The sequence below is a fragment of the Plectropomus leopardus genome, chromosome 3 (assembly GCF_008729295.1).
Source record: "Plectropomus leopardus isolate mb chromosome 3, YSFRI_Pleo_2.0, whole genome shotgun sequence".
In the NCBI taxonomy this organism is placed as follows: Eukaryota; Metazoa; Chordata; class Actinopteri; order Perciformes; family Serranidae; genus Plectropomus; species Plectropomus leopardus.
Window position 1 is genome coordinate 31345854 of NC_056465.1, and position 21581 is coordinate 31367434.

Consider the following 21581-nt stretch of genomic DNA (forward strand, 5'->3'; position numbering starts at 1 on the left):
GCAAGCACCATTTACAGTACATGTTGTGAGTGAGTGGATTTGACACTGTATTGTTTGTTTTATTTTCCCCTCAGCAGACGTCACCAGGCAGGCGTGAAGGCAGGAGTCTGGGTGGTCATCAGCTGTGTCCATTTAAAATTTTTGGATGTAACAGCTTTAGTATGCGATCGTTCTTTGTAAGATCTGCAGGGAGCTCATTATTCTGCAGAACACACAACAGAAGTAGTTTACAAGCTGAAGTTATAGACTTTTGTCTCTTTATCATCTTTCAAATTTGAATGTGGTACCTTGTTGGGGAGTGTGGGGTCTGCGTTGGCCTCAAGCAGCAACAGAACACTTCGAAGATTTCCCCCCATAACGGCAGCATGTAGGGCAGTGGAGCCATTCTGGAGACAACAAACAAACACTTTTTCATGCTTATGAAAAGGTATTTTACCAAATTTAAACCTGCTCTTTATACGGTGCTGCAAGGTTATTTTTTTAAGGATCAGTGTGACATTTTGGGAAACATGCTAAGTCCCCTTTTTGCCAAAAACTGTATGAGAAAACTAATATCACTGTTATTTTAGCTAAGCATTAAGATTAAAAACAAGGGGAAATAGCTAAACTAAAGGTACAACCTCACCTATCAGCACCTGTATTTGCATTATTGTATGTAACCTTGATACCATTGTTTTATTTTTTAATTTCTGTTTTTGCTTTGCTTAGTTTTTCTTTTTCTTTCCCAAAAGCTTATCTAGGGAATGAAATTACTACAGCTGGTTTGTAACAGGCTGAAGTAGTACTATGGTAATTTGCATTGTCCCTGTCAAATAAACTACATAAATAAAACTCACTAATCGAAATTGTGTGTCTAATTTATTTAATCTGTACAAAAAAATGAGGTGTAAAAGCATGCACGTAACTAATGCATCAGTATGTCCTGCATACTGCAAATAGTGCAAACTAAATAAAAAATTAAGCATGCCATTTCCAGCTGACTGTTCACACTGAAGTATAATTGAGCAATACATTTTCTTATTTTGCATTTTCATGTGTGTCTGTTTTTTATCTTACATGTCTATCCCTTGTGTTTTTTATTGCAACTGCGACAAAACCAGTTGCCCCTCTGGGACATAAGAGTGGCATCAATCTTCTCATTTAACTTTGGGCAAGATAACAAGTACGAACTTTTAAAATGTCACAGTAAACAGCAGCATCTTCTACCTTGAGAAGTCCAACTGAAGGAGAAAACTTGAGAAGTTCCTCGATTACGCTGTTGTGTCCCTTAAAAGCTGCTTTGAACAAAGCTGTTGATCCATCCTTTACAGACAACCAAGAAAGCATAAAATTATTTAGAGAAAAAATTCTCCACTCATAGGACTCTTACATGTTTTAATGCTTTTGGCTATATTGCATGGTCTTCATCAGCAGATTAAGTTTGCTCTGTCGGTGTTAAAACTCTGATATTGTGAGTGTAAGAGGATCTGTGCAGTGTGTGGTTCCACAAATGTGAGGCTTTGGATATTATAGCAAGGCCACTTACCAGTTTGGGACAAAATAATTACATTTATGTTTCTGTTTTTTGTATTTTATCAACAGTAAAAAAGCTACATACTTGTCTGTCAGCATCTCGATCTGCACCACGTAACAGCAGCACCCTCACCACCTCACTGTGACCCATCTGAGCTGCCATCCACAGGGCGGCGGTGCCATCCTGGAGGACAAAAGAGGGACACATGGCCAAAAACATAGTAAGAAATTAGTAAAAGTTACAAGAAAATTACCTGAAAATAAGCACAAAAAAGAAAGAAAAAAAAATAAAAGTAGAACAAAAAAGAGAGAAAATGACCCAAAAAAGGGCAGACAATCAAAAATATATATGTATATTTTTTTCTGTAACCTATTTTTTTAACAAATAATGATGATGATTATAATTTTTTTTTCTGTTGATTTTTGATAATTTTCTAATAATTCTTTCGAAAACAAATTTTCAAGTCATCTTTTACTAATTTCTTGCAATATGTGAGACATTTCTTGCCTAGTTGGTCATTGCCATTTCCCCGTTTTTAAAAAACCAAACCAATCTTTTAGGGTTTCAAAGGGTTAAATAACTTGTGAAAAGAGCCTGAACGCAGCACAAGTAAACTGATGTCGAACAAGGATTTAAAGGGTTAAAGAAAGTTTACAATGTGTTTTGATAACAAGGCAAAAAAGAAGCAAGAAGGGTTTCTTGCAGAGGCAACATAGAGCCAAACAACAGTGCCGAACTTAGGCCAGACAAAATTAAACGTAGAATAACACAAGAGAGAGACAATTCTGCAACAAAAATAACAATAAGAACTCATACTGACGGCATCACATAAAAGCAAATCTATAAAAATGGTTTTTAAGTAGTGATTTTTAAAAAAGTCACTGATTCTGTGAGCCTCATCTCCTCGGGCAGGTCGTTCTGAAGCCGAGGGGCCCTGATGGCAAAGGTCACTTTTAGATTTTAGCCTCGACTTTGGAATAGCCAGAAAGGCCCGACCTGAGGATCTAAAACTGCGAGCTGGCTCATAAATGTTCTGCATTTCTGATATGCAGAACGCAGCATGACATAACCTGGAGGGATGAGAGAGGAGCTGAGAGCGAAAGAGGTGTCCTTTATGTCTCTAAAACGCTAAAGAGGCGAGGACATTACCTCCCTGGCTTGGTTAACCTTGGCGCCGGAAGACAAAAGCTGACGAATTACAGTCACATGACCCTCCTGGGCAGCGAGAAACAAAGAGGTGGCACCATCCTGAAACATCAAAGAATCAGCTCAGACACAGGGTAACGCTTTTCTGCTGCATTTAGATCGCTAAAATATAAATCAAATTAAAAAAAAGCCTTAAACTGAGCAAAAGCTGTACTCATAATAATAACTTTATTTATATAGCACCTTTAAAAACAGAAGGCAGGAACTCAGGGAGTAATAAAATAAACATCAACAAACCGCCAAACAGAGAAAGGTGAACAACAACACAAAACAAATGTTCAACAAGAAAAAAGCAAATAAAAGGAGTAAAAGTAGTAAAACAGGCAGATCTCAAAAAGCAGTTTAAGTATTAAATTGATACAGTTTTTAAATGTAAAAATAAAAGCAATAATAATAACATATAATAATAATGTACACTATAATGTAATGTATTGCTATATTACTGTTATTTTATAACGATATATGGCTGTGCAGGTTGTTTTGTCCTGCCGTAGGGCGGACTCTAATCCTGCCAAATGTCAGTCGTGTCTGACTCAGCAGTCTGCAGAAACCTGAGAGGCTGGATTCCAGCTGCTGGGACAATGTGTGCAACAAACCATTGTGTTTTCTGACAGACAGATGCCCTGGCAGAAAGAGCGGAGAGGTCTGAAGATGTGACTCACATTCAGCTGGTCGTGAACGTTGGCCCCATTCTTCAACAGAGTGTCCACCACCTTGGAGTGACCGTACTGGGAGGCGACGGTGAGAGCTGTGCCACCGTCCTGTCAAAATAAAAACACACAAGAGTGCCGAGCTAGAGGTGTGGATTATAGTAAATAGTCATCACTGTGTGTTACATGCTGCAGAGAGAACATTTCTTCAGTCCCCAGAGGCACACAAAAGCAGCACAAGCAGCATATTTTGTGTTTTTTTTTTTCTCATTGCTACAGGAAGCGCTCTGAATCACAGCTGAGATGCTGCAGCCATCACACCCTGTACTACAGACGATTACACGTCATTGTACACGTCACTACTGCATACCTTCGTCTGGAACTCAGTGGAGGCACCGAATTCAAAGAGGAGCTTCACAATGTCGTTGTATCCCTGCTGGGAGGCGAAGAACAGGGCAGTAGATCCTGTCTGAAAATAATTAAGAATGATAATACACTTTTTTTGGATATGGTAGCTTTCAAAACACAGTTACAACGTGTGTTACAGCTACAATAAAATCAGAACACATTTATGAAGATTCAGAGAATGAAACTAAGAGCCAAAAACAAAGCACATTGTAAAACACAGAGCAAAATGACCTAAAATGTCAAAAAATATAAGTGAAATTGCAGGAAAGCAACTCGAAAAAATAAGTTTTTTTTTTTTTAAAGGGACAACTCAGAGTTTCCAGCTGACGTCCTCATGCAAAGATCACGCTGAAGTTTAGGATCTTTGGCACAAATGATGAGAAATGACTCATCAGAGGATTTTGGGGTGCAAGATGGGACATAAAGCAATAAAAAATCTGAAAAGTAACTTGAAAGGAAGCCTCTCAGGGGTGTTGTAAGTAATCAGTTTTTAAAAAGTCACTTCTGTTTTCATTTAGCTTGAACTAAAAAAAAACAAAACTTTCAATGTTTGTATGCATTTGATATGTAGAATAGAATACACAAATATCTGATTAAAAGTCTTGTTCGGGAATCTTAAAGAGTAGTTATTAAAGTTGTTTCATGTGGATGTTGTTGCCTGTGTTCACAATTTTTTAAATTTTTTTTTAGGTAATTTGGCAAATTTTCAGGTAATTTTTTGTATTTTCGCAGAATTTAGGTTCTAGGTCATTTCTTCTTTTGTTGCTCATTACTTTCTTCCCATATTTGGAAAAAACAACAACAATTTGCCTTGGTTTCAAAGGGTTAAATAAATAATTTGATTGTTTTTCCCATCTTTGCTAAGCAAACAAAATAAATATATAGATAAAATACCTTGTAATTATTAGAATAATAATTTAAAATGACAATAATAAATAAATATAGTTTTTTTGACATTTTTCTCTATTTCTAATTTTTTAAATTTATTCCTAATAATTTCTCCCTCCCTCTTTTTTCCCCAAAATAATTTCAATCATTTTCTTACCACCTTTTTCTAATTTCTTACAATTTGTGGGACTTCTCCTACGAACACACTCCAGATTGTGGCTATTTGTGATCCGGAAAAGTCTTATATTGTTTTCTATGAGCTGGACAGTAATTTTCCCATCATACCTCCCTCTGGTAGTTGATGTCAGCTCCTTGCATGATAAGTTCTTTGACGCAGTCATAATGGCCGCTGTAAGACGCCACCATCAGCGCCGTCGTTCCATACTGAAAAGAAACATGGCAACAACAAATTAGAAAACCATGTTGGTGTTTTTATTGTAGACGTCCAGACGACCTGCTGACAATGAGGTGATGAAACCGCTAACGTCTGCAGATTTTCCAACTTAATGCCCTCACCTTTAATTACGATTTAAAACAAAGTGGGCTGCACACAGTTCACACATGCAACCACAGAGGTGAGGCTTGAAGCTCTCTGTGTCCCTACCACAGGTGGGTTATGGTTAAAGCGTGCAGCTGAGCAGCCAGGACATGCAGCGTCCGTACACTGTCTCTGCAGTCTGCGTCCACGCGCCCGCTGTTGAGCAGCAGCTGAAGTAGAGCCAAGTTTCCCTTCCTCGCTGCCCAAAACACAGCATTAGCCAGGGGTGTTTCCTTCTGCAGGGTAAATACACACAACAACCACTGACCTGAAACCACCATTAAGATATTGTATACACACTGACAGTAAAAAGAGTACAGTGGCCTTCTTGCAGGAGGAGAGGTTTAACCCTTTGAAATCTGGATTAACATCAGTTTTCTTGTGTTGCATCTAGATGCCTTCCACAAGCATTTAAACCTTTGAAATGTCAGCAAATTGGCTTAAGTATTGGCACAAAAATTAACTGAAATTTAGCACAAAAAAGGAGGAGAAGAACGGTAAAAAAGCCTGAAAGTTAACAAAGCAAAAAAGCAAAGAAACAAGCAAAATATATAAAAATAAATTGTTGATAATAATTATAATAATAATTGAAATTGACAATTGTATATGTCATTTTCTTCCAATAATTTCTCACTTTTTCTTTCTTTTTTAAAACTAATTCTGACTTTGTTTCTTGTCATCTTTTCCTACTTTCTTACAATTTGTGGGACATCTCCTACCAAGTTTTGGCCATGTTTTTCAAAAATAACAAAACCAATTTGCTCAGTTTTTAGAGGTTAAATGCATGTGAAAGGTGTCTGAGGATTAACCCTTTGAAACCTAAACAGACTGGCTTGATTTCTTTTAAAAACATGGAGAGGGCGACAAGCCACTTTAGTAACTAACCCCCAAATTATTAAAAATTTACAAGAAATTTACCTGAAATTATCCTCCAAAAAGTTGCGTAAAAGAACAGGAAAAGGAAAGGATCTAAAAAGCTAAAATAAAATAAAAAATAAACACATTATAAATAATAATAATACTTATATTTTTTCTGTGACTTAATTTTAAATATCTAATTATAATAATTATTGTTAACATTGTTTTTTTTTAAAATATTTATCCGTAGTTCACTGATGGTTTTCTACTTATTCTCTCTCTCTTTTTTTTAGCTACATTTCGGTCTTTCTCTTATAACCTTTTACTAATTTTCTGCAATGTTATTGAAAGAAATCAAAGCGATTTCTCACATTTCAAAGGGTTAAAGTGTCAAAAAAAACAAACATACGCTCTGTCTGAACTTACATATTTGGATGAAGTGTTTTGCATTAAACTGCGCGTGCACACTACACGGGGTACTGTGTGAAATGTAAGCAGAAACACAGGCCATATGATACCCTATTATACCCCTTATGCACATGCACACACACGTACACACACACACACACACACACACACACACACACACACACACGCACACAGCTACACTGTATGATTGCACGAAAGTCTGTAAACAGCCTATTTAATTCCAGCTCACAGTTAAACACACCACGTCGTTAAATAAAGCCAGAAAATGATCAAGCGCACACTTTCAGAGGAAGTGATCTGGTTTCTCATTGAGGCCCTGTTAGCTGCGTGCAGAGAGAATGATGCATGGAAAAAAGGCTGGTTTACCTTAAAAGACATCCTGCTGCAGACCTCATTCGTGACTCATGTTTCTTCCTGCGCACTCACTCATTAGAGACGATGCAGAGCTGAGCGCCACTTGCCTGTTTTGCCGCACTGGGTTTGGGTGTTGGCGGACATAATAACAGCCAGACAGTCAGCTGAGCTCATCCTCCGCAGTCAGAGCTGCACGGAGGGACACAGCAGGCCTCTGGGGGGCGCTGCCGAGCACAGGGTCACCTTAAAGTGGGAGGTCAGGTGGATCCATACGGAGGTGTATATTTTTAATGTATTATACTTAAGTATATAAGTGATTTAATAACTTGTGATTTGTTTTACTCCTTGACAGAAATACACATTTACTATTTTATTGTATTTTATTTCATTTTTTAAAAAATATTTGTCACATTTACTTGCCACTACTATAAACATGAAAAACATTAAAGGAGAGATCAGTCATTATTTTTCATTATAGTGGCCTTTTATGTGTGTTTTTTTTGCTACAGGCTACTCCCTTTTTGTCCCTGATTTTAGACATTCAACACTGCTTACTGACTGAAATGACTTAATATTAATTTCAAATGTAAATGACTCGACAAATGGCAGATTAATATTTATTTTGATGAAATTCATCATATGCTTTTTTCTTTTAAGTAATTATTTAAGTAATCATTTTCAGAAATATTCAAAGATTCAACAAACAAAAACAATACTAATTTGTGAAATAGGACTTTTTTCCTTCTCTTTTGCTCCATTAATCTTCTCATGACCCCTCATAAGTTTTAGGCTGAGAACCACTGGACTACCTGTATGTATATAAAGTGTTAAAACCAGCTCCACCTCAAAACAGTAAAATGACACACTGATGCATCAGAAATAACCATCTAACAATGTAACATATAATAATATAACCATCACAGAGGCCACTTTTATACAGAATGAGTACTTTTACTTTTGATACTTTAAGTGCATTTTTCTGATTATACTTCTGGACTCTAACTTAAGAAGGGTTTTTTACATTACTGGCTCTTTTACCGGAGTCAATGATTGGCATTCTTCCTCCACCACTATTTTGGTAAAGTTAGATGTCAGGTGTTATGCTTAATTATAAACCGGTAATTGAAGGATTTACAATATTGCAGCTTTAGCTCTCTCTAAATGATAATAGAGGTATTACAGAGGAGGAGGAGCAGCGAAAGCATCTTATTTTTGTTGACTAATGTCCCTCTCAGGTGCTGCCATGAGTGCTGGTTAAAGGATCTGTTAAAGTATAGTGGAAACAGGCACTTATTGCAAAGCTATAAAAGGAAGGATGACAGTGAGTCTGTTTCTCTGTCGCTGCCCTGAGTCCCTCTCAGAACATGGGAACAAAACAGACGCACATCTATGCAGGTAAGCCGATGAGGGCTTTTATAATTTACTTTTATATGGAGCACAGTGTTAAAAAAAAAACATCTGAAAGTTTACTTCTTATTTTAAAGATAACTTTTGTACAGTTTTGATTGTCTGATCATGAAATGCCAGTGAAAACACCCTCTGAGAAATGAGATTAATTTAAGTATATGACCTTACAGGCTTATCTGTGCATGCAGCAACATGCAGAGTTTCTGTTGCAATCCACTGACATCACGTATTTTATACATCAGACATGTTGTATTGTAATGTACTTTTTACATTAAATTGCATTTTAGTGGCAGTTCAGTCATGAAAATGCTTTTTTGTAAAGAACGTACAATGTAGCTTTAACAAATTAGGTTTTCTGCAGAGTATTGTAAGAAAGTTAGTATCACATGTATAAATCTGAGGCCTAACATGAATGAGTAGAGCTGTTAAAACCCCACATAGAGGAGGCAAGATCTGATTTATTTTATTCACGATGAAAGCATTTTTTTCTTGTATCTTATCCTGTAATGTCATTCTTTTTAATTTTGCTAATATCACAGCAGCACATCACTTTTTGTAGATTGTTTTACAGCCTCTTCGCCCTGCAGGAAAAGGTGTTTTCCTCTCAGCAGTACACAACAATTCAAACAAAAAAGAAACCGTGCAGAAAAATTATATATTTTAAAACTCTGGCTATTTAATAAAACTTACAGGAGGCTGCATTAGCCACTGCTAAATCATAGTTATTTCTGCTGTTAGCATTTAATTTACTGGTACACACGTTTTAAGTAAACTTGACCAGCTCTACAATTTACACAATAAAAATTTTATATCAAACATGGTATCCTCAGAAAAAAAAAACGTTTACAAAAAACAGCTCCAAAGTTTATCCTCTGATGTTTTAGTTTGTAGACAAGTATGTTTCAAATGAAATAAAATAGTTTTTATAAACTTTAGTGTGCAACAAAAACATAACTTTAACACGTGTCTAAATGCTCATGTTATTGATGCTTCTGTTTGAATGGTAGAACAATTCACAAATATTAGAGTATTTTTTATTTATAAATAAAATAATAATAATTTCACTTATGGTCAAACTAAAGGTGTGACTCCACTGTCATGTTGTTGTCCTTGCAGTCCAGCAGGTCGGCGTCCTGCTGCGAGCAGCTCTGCTCTCTGTCCTGCTGTGTGTCCCTCAGCTTGTGTCCTCAGACTCAGATGAGGCCGTCCTGACTGAGTGGGAGATCTGGAAGAGCAGCAATGGCATCGCCTACGAAGAAATGGTGAGACTGACTCCATGTCCGAAATGCAAGCATCAAATGCATGTATGCTCTGATTTATGTGACTTTCTCTGTGATGTGTTTTGTGTTGACATGCAGGACGACATGCACAGGAGGGCCATCTGGGAGGACAACAAACAAATAATTGAAAACAATAATCATGGATTCTTCATGGGGATGAGGCCGTTCTCTATGGCCATGAATAAATATGGAGACTTGGTAAGAGGTTGTGATTTTCTCTCTCAAAGCTCCACTGCTTAAAACCTCAAATAAAAGTATAGAATACATATAGAGTGATCTTAACTGTCACTATACCCAAAAGTACAATTAATTTTTCTTATGCGACTCTCTGGTGAAGCAGCCAAAATAGAGTAAATATAAATATTTCATGATAATAACAAACTAAGTTTATTGACTACGTTTGAAAATCCCATCATGACATCTGTCTATTCAAAAATAAAGTTGAAGCCTGTAATTTAAAAAAAATCTGGGATTAATAAAGAGATTATGGTCGCTATTTACTCATTTGAAGGCGAAGTGTGTAGGATTTGGGGAGATATATAAGCAGAAATGGAATAAAATATAATAAATATATTTTCTTTCATGTGTAATCGCTTGAAATAAGAATTGGGATTTTTGGTTACCATAGAATAACAATTATATCTACTTAGGGAGCGTCTCCTTGTTTATGGAGATTGCCATGTTCACATTTTTGGGTTTTAATATATTTTTTCTTTTTTTTGGTGTGTGTTTTCACGTCGGCCTCTAAAGTTGGAAGCCTTTTCGTGATGAGCAGTGTCGGAGATATACTGATTTGTAATAAGAAACTGCTTTATTGTGTTTTTCAGTGCCCTCACCACTAGAAACCACTAAATTCCCCTGCATTCTGAACATTTCACTTTTAAAACTGCTTGAGTTGTGCAAGATGACGTATGTCACACGAGTGACGAGTCTTTCTGACCAATCAGTGGTTTGCAGTTTTTGACTCCACCCTCTAGTATCAGCTCAGCGCGCCTGTAACCTCAACTGTGGTAACGTCACAAAAAGTACCTTGTTCCAGTCACTATCTACAACTTCTGGCAATGAAAAACCAAAAAAAAGAGTTGAGGTGTGCAGACTTATGCTGAACCATGCATTGGAAATGCAGCATAAGCGTATTTCTCCAAATATCAAGCTATTCCTTAAACAATATTTTTTATGTTCTTTATATGTAGACGAGACAAGAGTACCAGGTTTTGCAAGGTGCTGTGATAAACTCCCAGTTCGTGAAGAGAGGGAAGACCATCTCGGCCCGAAGGCTGCGCAACAATGCAAAGTATTTAGATTCTTGGTTTGTCGACTACAGGAACATGGGTTATGTCACCGAGGTCAAAGACCAGGTAAGAGGTTATTAAATTCAGTTTGAGTGCATTTTATCCAGCCTGATTAGTGAAAATCTTCAAATCTACCATATGTTTTAAATGTTCTTCACAGGGTTACTGTGGGTCGTGTTGGGCCTTCAGCACGACTGGAGCCATTGAGGGACAAATATATAAGAAGACAGGTCAGCTTGTATCTTTGAGCGAACAAAACCTGGTGGACTGCTCCAAATCTTACGGTACCTATGGCTGCAATGGTGCCTGGATGGCCAATGCCTACGACTACGTGGTCAACAACGGGCTGCAGTCGACCAGCAGCTACCCATACACCTCAGTGGTGAGGCTGCTGGCTCCGCCTCCATCAGAGCAGTTAAAACCAGTTAATTATTTTGTGTTTGGAAACTTATTGTATTTCTCTCAACAGGACACTCAGCCCTGTTACTACGACAGCAGGCTCGCAGTTGCTCATATCAAAGACTACAGGTTCATACCCAAAGGAGATGAGCAGGCTCTGGCTGATGCCGTGGCAACGATTGGTCCAATCACAGTAGCCGTTGATGCAGATCATTCAAGTTTTCTGTTCTACAGCTCAGGTTATTTTTAAAATACTCTATACACGTATATAAGTAAATTTTAAAAAATATAAATTTTGTAAACTGCTGTACTGTGTTTTTTTCATATTATAGAATCAAATTGCTACATCTATGTAAAAATGGGACTTAAAGTGACAAATTCAAACTCTATAGTGTCTTTTAGCTCATTGTTTTTACGTGCAACTTTACTGTTTTTGGTTCTGATAAATTCAAAGTGCACTGCCTGCAAAGCACCACACAGCGGACCACATCAGCAGCCAGCTAATGAACACAGTTGAGCATTAAGCAGAAAAAAAGACAAATTTGTAGGAGCTGGAGAACAAAATAAAGCTAAAACGACACAAAAATGGACCTACACTTATCAGGTGGACACAAGCATCACTCCAAATGAAAGATAATGTTGCTTTGTGTCTGTTAGAGGTGTAAATAAATAACTGTATGCTAACTGTAGACCGTATATGATGCTAACAAACGAGACATATTACCTTAAAAGGTGATAATATGTCAGTGTTGTCTTTACTTGTTTCTGCTGCCCCCTAGTGGTCAAACAATACACTGATGTAGGTTGGAATTTCTTTTGCAGGAATATACGATGAGCCAAACTGTAACCCAAACAATCTGAGTCACGCCGTGCTGCTGGTTGGCTACGGCTCTGAAGGAGGCCAAGATTACTGGATCATCAAAAACAGGTCAGAAAAAAACCTCCATATATATAAAAATATATGACATAGGTTGATTTTGTTACATGTTACATTACCTATTGTACAAGTGTTTCTTGTATTTTACTTTAATCTGAATTGCTGTTTTTTATTTTTAGTTGGGGAAGTGGTTGGGGTGAAGGCGGCTACATGCGAATGATCCGAGATGGCAGAAACACCTGTGGCATCGCGAGCTATGCTTTGTACCCGATTCTATGATTCTGATAGGATGCTTCAGTCGTGTGTTAATGCTGAACAGCAGTCATTGATGATACAACCCACATTATCCTTATTTTCTGCTTGCTAAATGTTATGGAGGATGAAAGCTGGCAAAAATAAAAATAGATAAATAAATTAAAAAATCAGTAAAAAGTAACTTTGAAATAAATAAAAAATAAATGCTAAATTTAATAAATAAACAGATAAAAAAGGAAAACTAAATGGGAATAAATAAACACAGATTATTACAAAGGCAAATAAATAAAAAAGCTAATTAAAAGAGAAATATAATTTATGTCATATTTTATCAATGAATTAATGCCTACACTTACTTTTAATATTATTTTGTTACCTTTAACTGCATATTAATTTATTTATTAAGTTATTTTTAGCCTATTTATGAATTATTTTGCAGGTTCTTTCCTCCATACAGCCTCTCTGACAAATGTTTTGTGCTAATATGGACCTTTTACAGTGAAAATATTGCTTCTCTCAGGGACATAGTACATACACCAGCCTCTGGGGCAAGAGATTAGCCTTGCCAAAATTGTAGTGATAAATCTAACTCACCAAAAAAAACTGCAATATAAATAATTTAAGCAAGACTATGTAGAACAACGGAGTTAATAACATGTTTTTTTCAACTCACAAATAAAAATGTAAATATTTCAGTAATAAAAATAACATACACTTAGAATTTTGCTACTACAACCTAATGGCTAGTGTGGCAAATATGGCAAATGTTAGCAAACACGCTGTATAATAGACATTACAGGGTCAAATAACTGATGTACTTTCTAAATTTGTGCAACTGTTACAATAGCTCGGCATTTAATTAATGTCAGAGAACATAGAAGGTAGACACAGCATAGCCTCTTTTGCACAAATTGTGCAGTTGTGCTTTAAGAAATTAATATTAAATAAATTATTCATTAACTTAAAGCAACCCCATTGATTTAGACTATCCAAATTAAAGTCACAAATTTGTTTAGAATTTTAAACAATCACTCACTCTTGTGTATAGCCCCACTGAATGACTCTGTGAGTAATGTTTGCCACAATTTCTTTTTCTGCAGACTGCAAAACTTTGGTATTTTTGTTAAGTGACTCTTATACTTGGTAGGAAACATTGGGAAGGGGGTGTATAAAGGGGTGGTGGTGGGGGACACACATTTAAAAAGTGTGCAGTGTTTCAGGCTTCAACTCGAATGTGTTTGACACAAAACAAATAAAGCAGCGCTTTGTATATTTAATGCAAATACATACTTTTTTTTCCTGTTGCATTTTTGTTACCATTATATACATTTGGTTTTATCAGTTACTTACTGGAACAACTGAAATGTCTTAACTTCTGGATTGACTGAAAATAAAGTGATAACCACTTTCTTCTATGTGTATTAGTGGCTTGATTTGCACGTTGCAACCAAACACTTACATGCTCCACCGCTTCCTAAAGACCTTAAAGTCTGCAAGTTCAACCACACCTCACTGAACCTTCAGCCCACCTGTGGACTGCACTCATCACACTTACTGTTTCTATTGTTTCCATTGTGTCTCACATAAAAAGCTTTTGGTAGTTGTTTTTGCTCGGCTTTGCTCCAGTTTCTAACTTTACAGAGAAACTGTCAAAGTGACACAATCAGATCCGTGAGAAGACGCACAGCACCGAAAAGTTCTGTGATCCCTCATTCAGCAACCAGACAGCAGACACCATCGCTCAGGTATGGCAGCACTTTGTGGGTTTTATATTTTTGTTTACCAGTTTCACAGGGAGATTATGCTGCAGACCTGTCTGCAAAAAAAATGTCACGCAATTATTTGATTCTCCACTTAAACTTTTCTGACACTGTAAAAAAAATTAACCCTTTTAAACCTGGAACATCATTTTTCTTGTGATGCTTTCAGAAGCCTTTTATAAGCATTTAAACCTTTGAACACTAAACAAATTGATATGATTTCTATTATTGACATGGGGAAACACATCAGCAGGTAGCAGCCTCTGAAATGCCAAACAGCATCAAAGAGACTGATTTCTAATGTGGAACTGCTTTAGCATTTTAAATCACCCGTTTCATGTGTTTTGGAAGAGGAGGAGACCTCTGCGGCAAATTAGGCTCCAGGTAAAAAAACTCCTGAACAACAAAGCAAAGGAATTGTAACCAGGAGACATTTCAGTTGGTTGCAATCTGCAATCCTCACCACTAGATGTCTCTAAATCTCCCTAAATCTTACACACTGCTCCTGTAAAGGTCGTAGCATTTGTGGGCTAAATCAAATGGAAAACATGTTGCTCATGTTTTTTCTGATCTGACTGACCTCCAGAACTGTAAATTTAACTCCACTGGGGACCGCTGTGAATGGTGTAAAGAGGGTTACTATGGAAATGCAGCCAACATGACCTGCTGTGCCTGTCCATGCCCTTTTAAATGTAACAAGTCAGTCTCTTTTTAGCTCAATCAAGCTCAGCTGATTTTTGCTCTGCATCAGTATGATTATCTTTATTATTTCTCTCCGCAGTTTAGCACTGACCTGTCTGCACATTGGCTCAGGATTGGTTGAATGTTTGTTGAATGTGGTCACAGTGGAGCCCGATGTTAGAGGTGTGTCCTGTTGCTCAAGAAGTGACACATAACTAAACACAAGCATCATTTACACCTCAAGATTTTAATCAGTGCAGCAAAATGTTACATCCTAATCCCTACTATCCACTGCTCAGTGCAAGGCACTTGAATAATAGTACCACGAAGGACTGAAACTAAAAATATGAAAGTTCAAAAGCAGCTTATTTTTTCTCTTTAAAATGTGCATTTGGATATTATGGCAACCTGCATGGAGGCAGCGGTAAGCTCTGCAATTACAAGGACGGCATGAACATTTGTGATTCTCTGACTGAAGAAAAATAAACACTTTTAAACATATACAGACAAATATTGGTTTGATAAAAATGGCTTTTAGTTAGAAAGAGAGTCATAACTATCTCTTTTCCTAATAAGCGTGCTTATCCCTAATCAAAGCTCATCTAATACATTTTTTCACAGTTGGAGTAGGTGATTTAACATTGGACTACCGTAAAGATGGAGCACTGACACAAGATTGATTTTTTAAAGATTGATCAAAATCAAAGTTGCGGAGGCTGACATATCCTGACTGATGCTCCCTCAGACTTGTTGAACTGTTTTCACAGGCTTTCCTTTCAACAGAGTGCATCAGATCTGGTAACAGCAGCTGTGGTGATCGCTGCCATGGTGAGTTTGTGTTAAAGCTTTATCGTAAAATCACAAAGTGTCACATAAAAACTGTTATTGTGCTGCAATGTTTCAACCTCCCCTGTTATTTACTGGCAGAATGTGACAGCTGTGCTGGGTCTTTACTGACTGACTGGAAAGGATGGATGATGCCCTTGCTCGGCTGAAGCTGCCACTACAGAACATCGCTGATGACCATAATTCACTCTCCAGGCTGAAGGACCTGTAGGCGAACATCTCTGAAACTGAGGTATAGTCCGTAAAAGTTTAGGTATTTGCATGTGTGGTAATGAACTATCCAATTAAAGATTTTCCATAAAGGACTTGCCAAAGAGTTTGCTAGAAGAAAAACTTCTATTATATTTATGTAACAGTATGAAAAGTACTTCTAATCTCCTGTGTTTGCAGGTTCTGGTTGGGAGGTGCAGCACTGCTGCGAGACACCTGGATCCAGAGGTTAAACAGCTGGAAGCAGATATGGATGTTATCATCAGAGATGACTTGAGTCACCTGACTGACAAGGTACCTGCAGTGAATTTTTGTCAGTTAATCAAACTGAAACTCCATAAAAAATTGTTTGCATATTTATAAAATTGTAAAAAAAAAAAGAAAAAAAGAATGAATATGCATGAGGTATTTTCTTTAAGACTGATGACATGACAGAGAGCAATGAACCATAAAACTCAAAGCTCATAATGTCATCTTAACCATTGTCAGCTTTATTTCTTCTTTTTAGTGCAGAGTATAAACAACTAATGTACATAAAAAAGCACATGAAAAGCTTTGACACAACGTTTACATTATTACCAGCCTTCCAGACACTTAAAAATGTATCAGATCTGGAGGAGATCTTGCAGGGTGTGGATCCAACAAAGTTAAATTCAGAGGATCTTCTCTCTGAAGCTGAAGCTCTCCTCACAGTAGTAAAAGATACATTAGTTATTATAGATATAATATATGTGTTTATATTGTTGTGACATTACATCACTGTTCTGCAGGTTGGCAGATTTCAGATTGGATCAATACCAAGACTCATCCGTGACTTTGTGGGACTTGTAAAGGCAACTGAATGATCGGTGTATCCTTAACAGCAATGTCTATGTTATTGTGATCTGTTAGATTTGATAAAGCAGCAAACAGAGGTGAAACCTGTGGAGTCAGACACTCTGTCTGAAAACGACAAAGCCAGGATGATGGAGGAGGCTCAGCGAGGCTGCACTGCTCAGAGAGACCGAGCTGGCACAGAGCAGGAGGACGCACACAAGTGTGAGATTTTTAAAAAAGTATTGATTGGTTGCTTTCTGGCACAGAGATTTTGTTGCATTTATGGATAAAATAGTGCGCCTGGTGTTTGTTTTTTCACTTTGATACAAACCACATTCACTTCACAATCACATGAAGCAGAGGGTACTTCATAGAGGGCTGGCCACTTAAACAATTCATAACTCTCCAACGGTTAAAAGCTGCAGCCACCATAACAAACACTTCTCTTCTAGATTTGATTATATAATAACAACAACAACAGCAAAGACTTTAAACCTTCACCAGCACATTTATGCAGGAAAATAACAATAATCTAACAAGAAAAACTCTGACTTTTGACATAAGTTAAATCAATGAATAACAGGGCAACAAAGATAAAATCTTATTGTAGGTTAATAAAGATATGCAGCTCTGGTTGCTAAGAAACAAATTGAAGGCACTGTTTGATCAGTATTCAGTGATGATGATATTACAGCCCTGAAAATTAACCTCAGTTTAGTCGAGGGCGTTGAGAGCAGTGCAGACAATGACAGGTACCAAGTGTATTTCCCGAATATTTATGTTGACATTAATCCACCATGCTATATGTTTTTGCAGAGTGCTTCATAATGTTTCTAACAGCACTGACCCGATCAGCGTGCTGGGTATTGGAGCTTATAATAGCATGATAAATGCTGTAGAGAAGGCAGAAATAGCAGCAAATCATTCCAGTGAGGCTGCTGAGCAAACTTTAAAGGTAACTCAGGTGCTTTTGCAATGCAACCTCAATGTTCAGTAAAAGTTATGGGTATCAAAAATATTAATATGACTCTGTTGCTGTTATTTAGGATGTGAAGGAGGGAGGCCTAATCAGCAGGGCCGCTGGACTCAAAGATAACTTTCTACAAACAGCAGCCAACCAGACTCAGAGGGAACTTAAAAGTGCATGAACAGCCTCATTGGTAACAAGTCAAACACATTTTAAGAATTTTTCATTATTATTTTTCTCTTTTTAAATAAAATAAAGATAAAGAAAAATAAAGATTTTGCATAATATTTTCATAGCCTGGTGAACATCTACATGAATTACATTTTTATATCCATTACATACTTAACAAAAAAACATATTTTGTATTTTTGAATGTTTTACATACTAGTATAAAAGATTGTAGCAGAATGCACATTTTTTTTAATAGTTCTTTGTACTTGTACCTTACAGTATTTCTACTTTCTCATTCTTCTCTGTAGTCATGTTTTTCTGATTTCTGATATCTGAAAAGTAAAAAACTTTTCAATCTCCTTGAAAAGTGCTGTCACATACAGTAAACACCCTCAAAGATCAGCAGAAGGTAAAAGGAGAATCAGTGAGAACGGGCATCTCAGCCGTCTCTGATGACCTCGAAGAGATCAAAAAAGGTTGGTTGACATCTTGACAATAAAAGATGATATACTGCCGACTTCGCAGTACATCATAAATGTCTTTTGATTTCAGATGACACAGACATCTTGATAGAGTCTGCAAAGAAAGCTGCCTCTGCCACCAACTCCACCGTCAATTATATAACAGAGAGACTGAGAAATATCAGCCAGGACGTGGAAAGAATATCTTTGACAAATTTCAGTGTAAATATAGACGCTAAATTGGTTAAAGCAGACCAGGCACGTGAGTATTTAATGACAGAAATCATAATTTTTGATTGTTTTCTGTGTCTGTTCAGTGAAGAACTTGAGCTCAGCGCTCCCTGTGTTGAAAGACAAAGACACACAAGTTGAGGGTCTCAGTATGAAGGCGTCTCCCACTCCCAACATGACCGAAGGCATCAGGAGAATCAAAGATGTGATCGAGGAGACAAGAAACTCTGTCAACAGGGTAAAGTATTCCTTTTAACTTGCTGGTTCTTGTATGCCGTCTCTGATTTAGAGCTGCTGCAACTGATAAATCAACAATGGATCAAATGACTATGTGTAATGTGAAAGGTGGTGCCCGTGGTGACTGACTCTCAAGAATTATCAACTGAATGCTTTAAAGCGTGTTTTCGCCAATTGTTTTGGTTTTCCAACCTGAAATTTCACTGGTTTGGTTTGCACTTGCTGCCCACATAGCATCGTTTCAATTGCAGCAGGAAACTGTTTCAACAAAATGCTCTAAAAACCCACTGTAGCAGCGTTTATCTGCTAAAGAGAAAAATATTAGGAGCTGGTGCAGGCCACAAACAGGCTTAAAGGACCCATCTGGCACGAAATGTCAATGGCATCGGCAAGATATTAAATCTGTTGGGACTGAAATTTGTAAAAAAGTATTTGTTTGCTAACACATTCTCCATATCAACTTAAACAGTCCACATGATTCATTATAAAGTAAATAGTACTACACATCAGTCCCTCCTTAGCTAAAGTAATCTAACAATACCTGTATGGCGCCCGCCCTCGCCTGTCAAATAGGCCAGTGGGAGTGCATCTGGGGCCTTGAGTAGGCACATGCGTGCACAGCCGTTTATTCGGTCTGTCGTGCCCCACCAAGTGGAAACAGGTGAGCAGCATCAGGCACAAAGACAAATTTACACACTACCACACTGCAAAAAAAATCTTGAGGGCATATTGCATTCAGTGTACTATGAAAAATTGCAAATATCTCACAAAGTAGACAAAGCTCAACTCAACGACATTATTGTGTTTGACATAGAAAAGCCTATAATCTTCCTCTGCACAACAGCGCCCACTGGTGGGGCTCAAAGGCCCCTAATGTAAAAAATCCACAGAGATTGAGATTTAATATTTAATATTAATTTTTAATTTTATAATTTAGAAAAATGATTAACAACTCATACATAAACATATTGTTAAGAATTACACCTAACATGTTTTGCATGGATTTCTGTCCCAAATTTAAAAAGGATGAGCTAAATATTACAAATATATCAGCTTGAAAATTGTGGCTAAATTTTTTATCATTCAGCACTCCATAAGGACTGGACACTGAGAGCAGAGTATAATTCTTGTGTGTTTCTGTCTTCCTGCAGGGTGTTCATTCAGCTAAGTTGTATTCAGCTCTGTCTGCTGATTCCTTGGCTCTCTCGGGCGAACAGCCAGGCACAGTCTCTCTGGGCTTCAGGAGCACAGACCGAGATGGTGCTCTGCTCAGGAGCATCTCTCAGGTAAACCCTGCACGCCTCACATCCTGCTTTAAAAGAGAATAAAAAAGCTAAAGATCATGATAACTTTCTTCTCTAATCTTCTGCAGGGCTCCACCTCTGTGACTGACTTTAAGCTGTCTTTGGCTGATGGCTTTGTAGAGTTCAGTGGTGATAATTATACCCTGAGGTCAGATAAAAGGTACAGTGATGGAAGCTGGCACTACTTGTCTGCAGCGAGGAGGTCAACAGGGTGAGATTTGTCCTGTCTTCTTTATCTCAATTAAAATTTAATTTGAACCTTTACCGAACCTGTCTTGTTTTTTTCAGGTTGGAGCTCAGCATTGATAATGTAAATGTGATTCAAGGATCACCTCATATCAGGACAGAGGATCAAAATGTAAAAGGAGGAAAATTTAGGGGCTGCATCGTTAACTTTTACACGAGGAGGTCTGGAAACATTGGACATCTGTTGACTTTTTTTAATGCCACATTTGTTTTAATATCAGCCTCGTCACTGGGAGAAAATGTTTGCATTGTACTTCTTGAAAACCATGTTACATTTGTACGTTTCATATGTATCATATAAACATTTCTAAAGTGATGCAGCTCTGATTTCACATATATGAGCTGACTTTGTTGTGAGGAGGTGAAGTTAGAGGGGAGGGTGGATGGTGTGACACCACCACTGCAGACCAAGAAACAGCAAAAACAGTTGTTTTTTAGGCATTTTCAGCAGCGATTGTGTCATGATAAGTGGATGTTCTCAGCCAGACATGCCACCAAAAATTGATATTGATACTGATAAAATTTTCTTGGTGGTCAAAGGTCGCTGTGACCTTGCAAAACAAGGATTCAAGAATTCATTTGCTAATTATGACAAAACTGTCCACATATGTATACAAATATTGATAAAATTATAACATTTTATATCCAAAAGGTCAAATGTCAGCTTCACTGTGACATCATGTTGCAAAAGCACTTGCCAGTTTTGAATCTATGTGGAACAAACTAAAACACGATCAAGAAAGAAAGAAAATACAGAAAATCAAAGTCAACAAAATGTCTGTCTTAATAGAGAGTTCATAACAGATAGAATGAGAGTGAGAATCTTCTATTTCTGCTTCTCTTCTTCTCCATTCAGGAACAACAAAGCCAAACGCAGTCCCCGTGTCTTCACCCTTTGGGGCTGCTTACCAAATGTGAAGCTTAATGGAAGACCTGTTGCACTGGAGACAAGATCCAGGGTGGTTGGCCCTGTCAGCATCAATAGATGTTCTGCAGACTAGGACATGTAATTATCGGGTGACACACAGACGTCTTTAGCCTCTCAGAACCTTTAACACCATTAAAAAGTCATATATTGCAAAGAGGTTTGTTGAGATCCAGACGACTTAAGGAAGGAAGGAAGGAAGGAAGCCACAGGCTGTAGCTCCTTTGACATGTTCTGAAGCATCTACTTTTTATTTGTTTGTTTTTTTTGAGCCTGAAGTGACTATATTTGGACGAGAGGATGGAGCTCTTGTAGACTTCGGTGATGGCTGGCCCGCCCTTAAAAATGTGTAACTTTATGCCTTGATAAAAT

General features: G+C 37.4%; 2 protein-coding genes across 3 annotated transcripts; one reads left to right on the plus strand and one right to left on the minus strand.

Moving 5' to 3' along the window:
- Nucleotides 1-48: 48 nt before the first annotated feature.
- ankrd29 (ankyrin repeat domain 29) lies at nt 49-7028 on the minus strand. 2 transcript variants are annotated; one of them, XM_042483919.1, is made up of 10 exons: nt 6857-7028; nt 5329-5439; nt 4951-5049; nt 3740-3838; nt 3382-3480; nt 2663-2761; nt 1598-1696; nt 1207-1302; nt 288-386; nt 49-202 (listed from the first exon to the last, which is right to left on the minus strand). In XM_042483919.1, exons 1-10 carry the CDS (start codon nt 6866-6868, stop codon nt 119-121), a joined length of 897 nt encoding a protein of 298 aa, XP_042339853.1. In that variant the 5' UTR covers nt 6869-7028; the 3' UTR covers nt 49-118. The 2 variants fall into 2 exon arrangements, with proteins under 2 accessions (XP_042339853.1, XP_042339854.1); XM_042483920.1 differs by lacking the exon at nt 6857-7028 and having other exon boundaries at nt 5182-5417.
- A 1180-nt stretch (nt 7029-8208) lies between these two features.
- cts12 (cathepsin 12) lies at nt 8209-12431 on the plus strand. The gene is made up of 8 exons (XM_042514336.1): nt 8209-8239; nt 9368-9513; nt 9610-9729; nt 10725-10889; nt 10984-11205; nt 11293-11461; nt 12045-12150; nt 12279-12431. The coding sequence occupies exons 1-8, from the start codon at nt 8209-8211 to the stop codon at nt 12376-12378; spliced, it is 1059 nt and encodes a 352-aa protein (XP_042370270.1). The 3' UTR covers nt 12379-12431.
- Nucleotides 12432-21581: the final 9150 nt, after the last annotated feature.

Bases quoted from the DNA above. Each gene is read 5' to 3' on its own strand.
- cts12 (XM_042514336.1), top strand. From the start codon at position 8,209: ATGGGAACAAAACAGACGCACATCTATGCAG. The intron at 8,240-9,367 runs GTAAGCCGATGA...TTGTCCTTGCAG, and splicing joins ACAGACGCACATCTATGCAG to TCCAGCAGGTCGGCGTCCTG. The intron at 10,890-10,983 runs GTAAGAGGTTAT...TGTTCTTCACAG, and splicing joins TCACCGAGGTCAAAGACCAG to GGTTACTGTGGGTCGTGTTG.
- ankrd29 (XM_042483919.1), bottom strand. The intron at 3,839-4,950 runs GTATGATGGGAA...AATTATTTTCAG, and splicing joins ACATCAACTACCAGAGGGAG to ACAGGATCTACTGCCCTGTT. The intron at 1,697-2,662 runs GTAATGTCCTCG...TTTGTCCTCCAG, and splicing joins AGGTTAACCAAGCCAGGGAG to GATGGCACCGCCGCCCTGTG.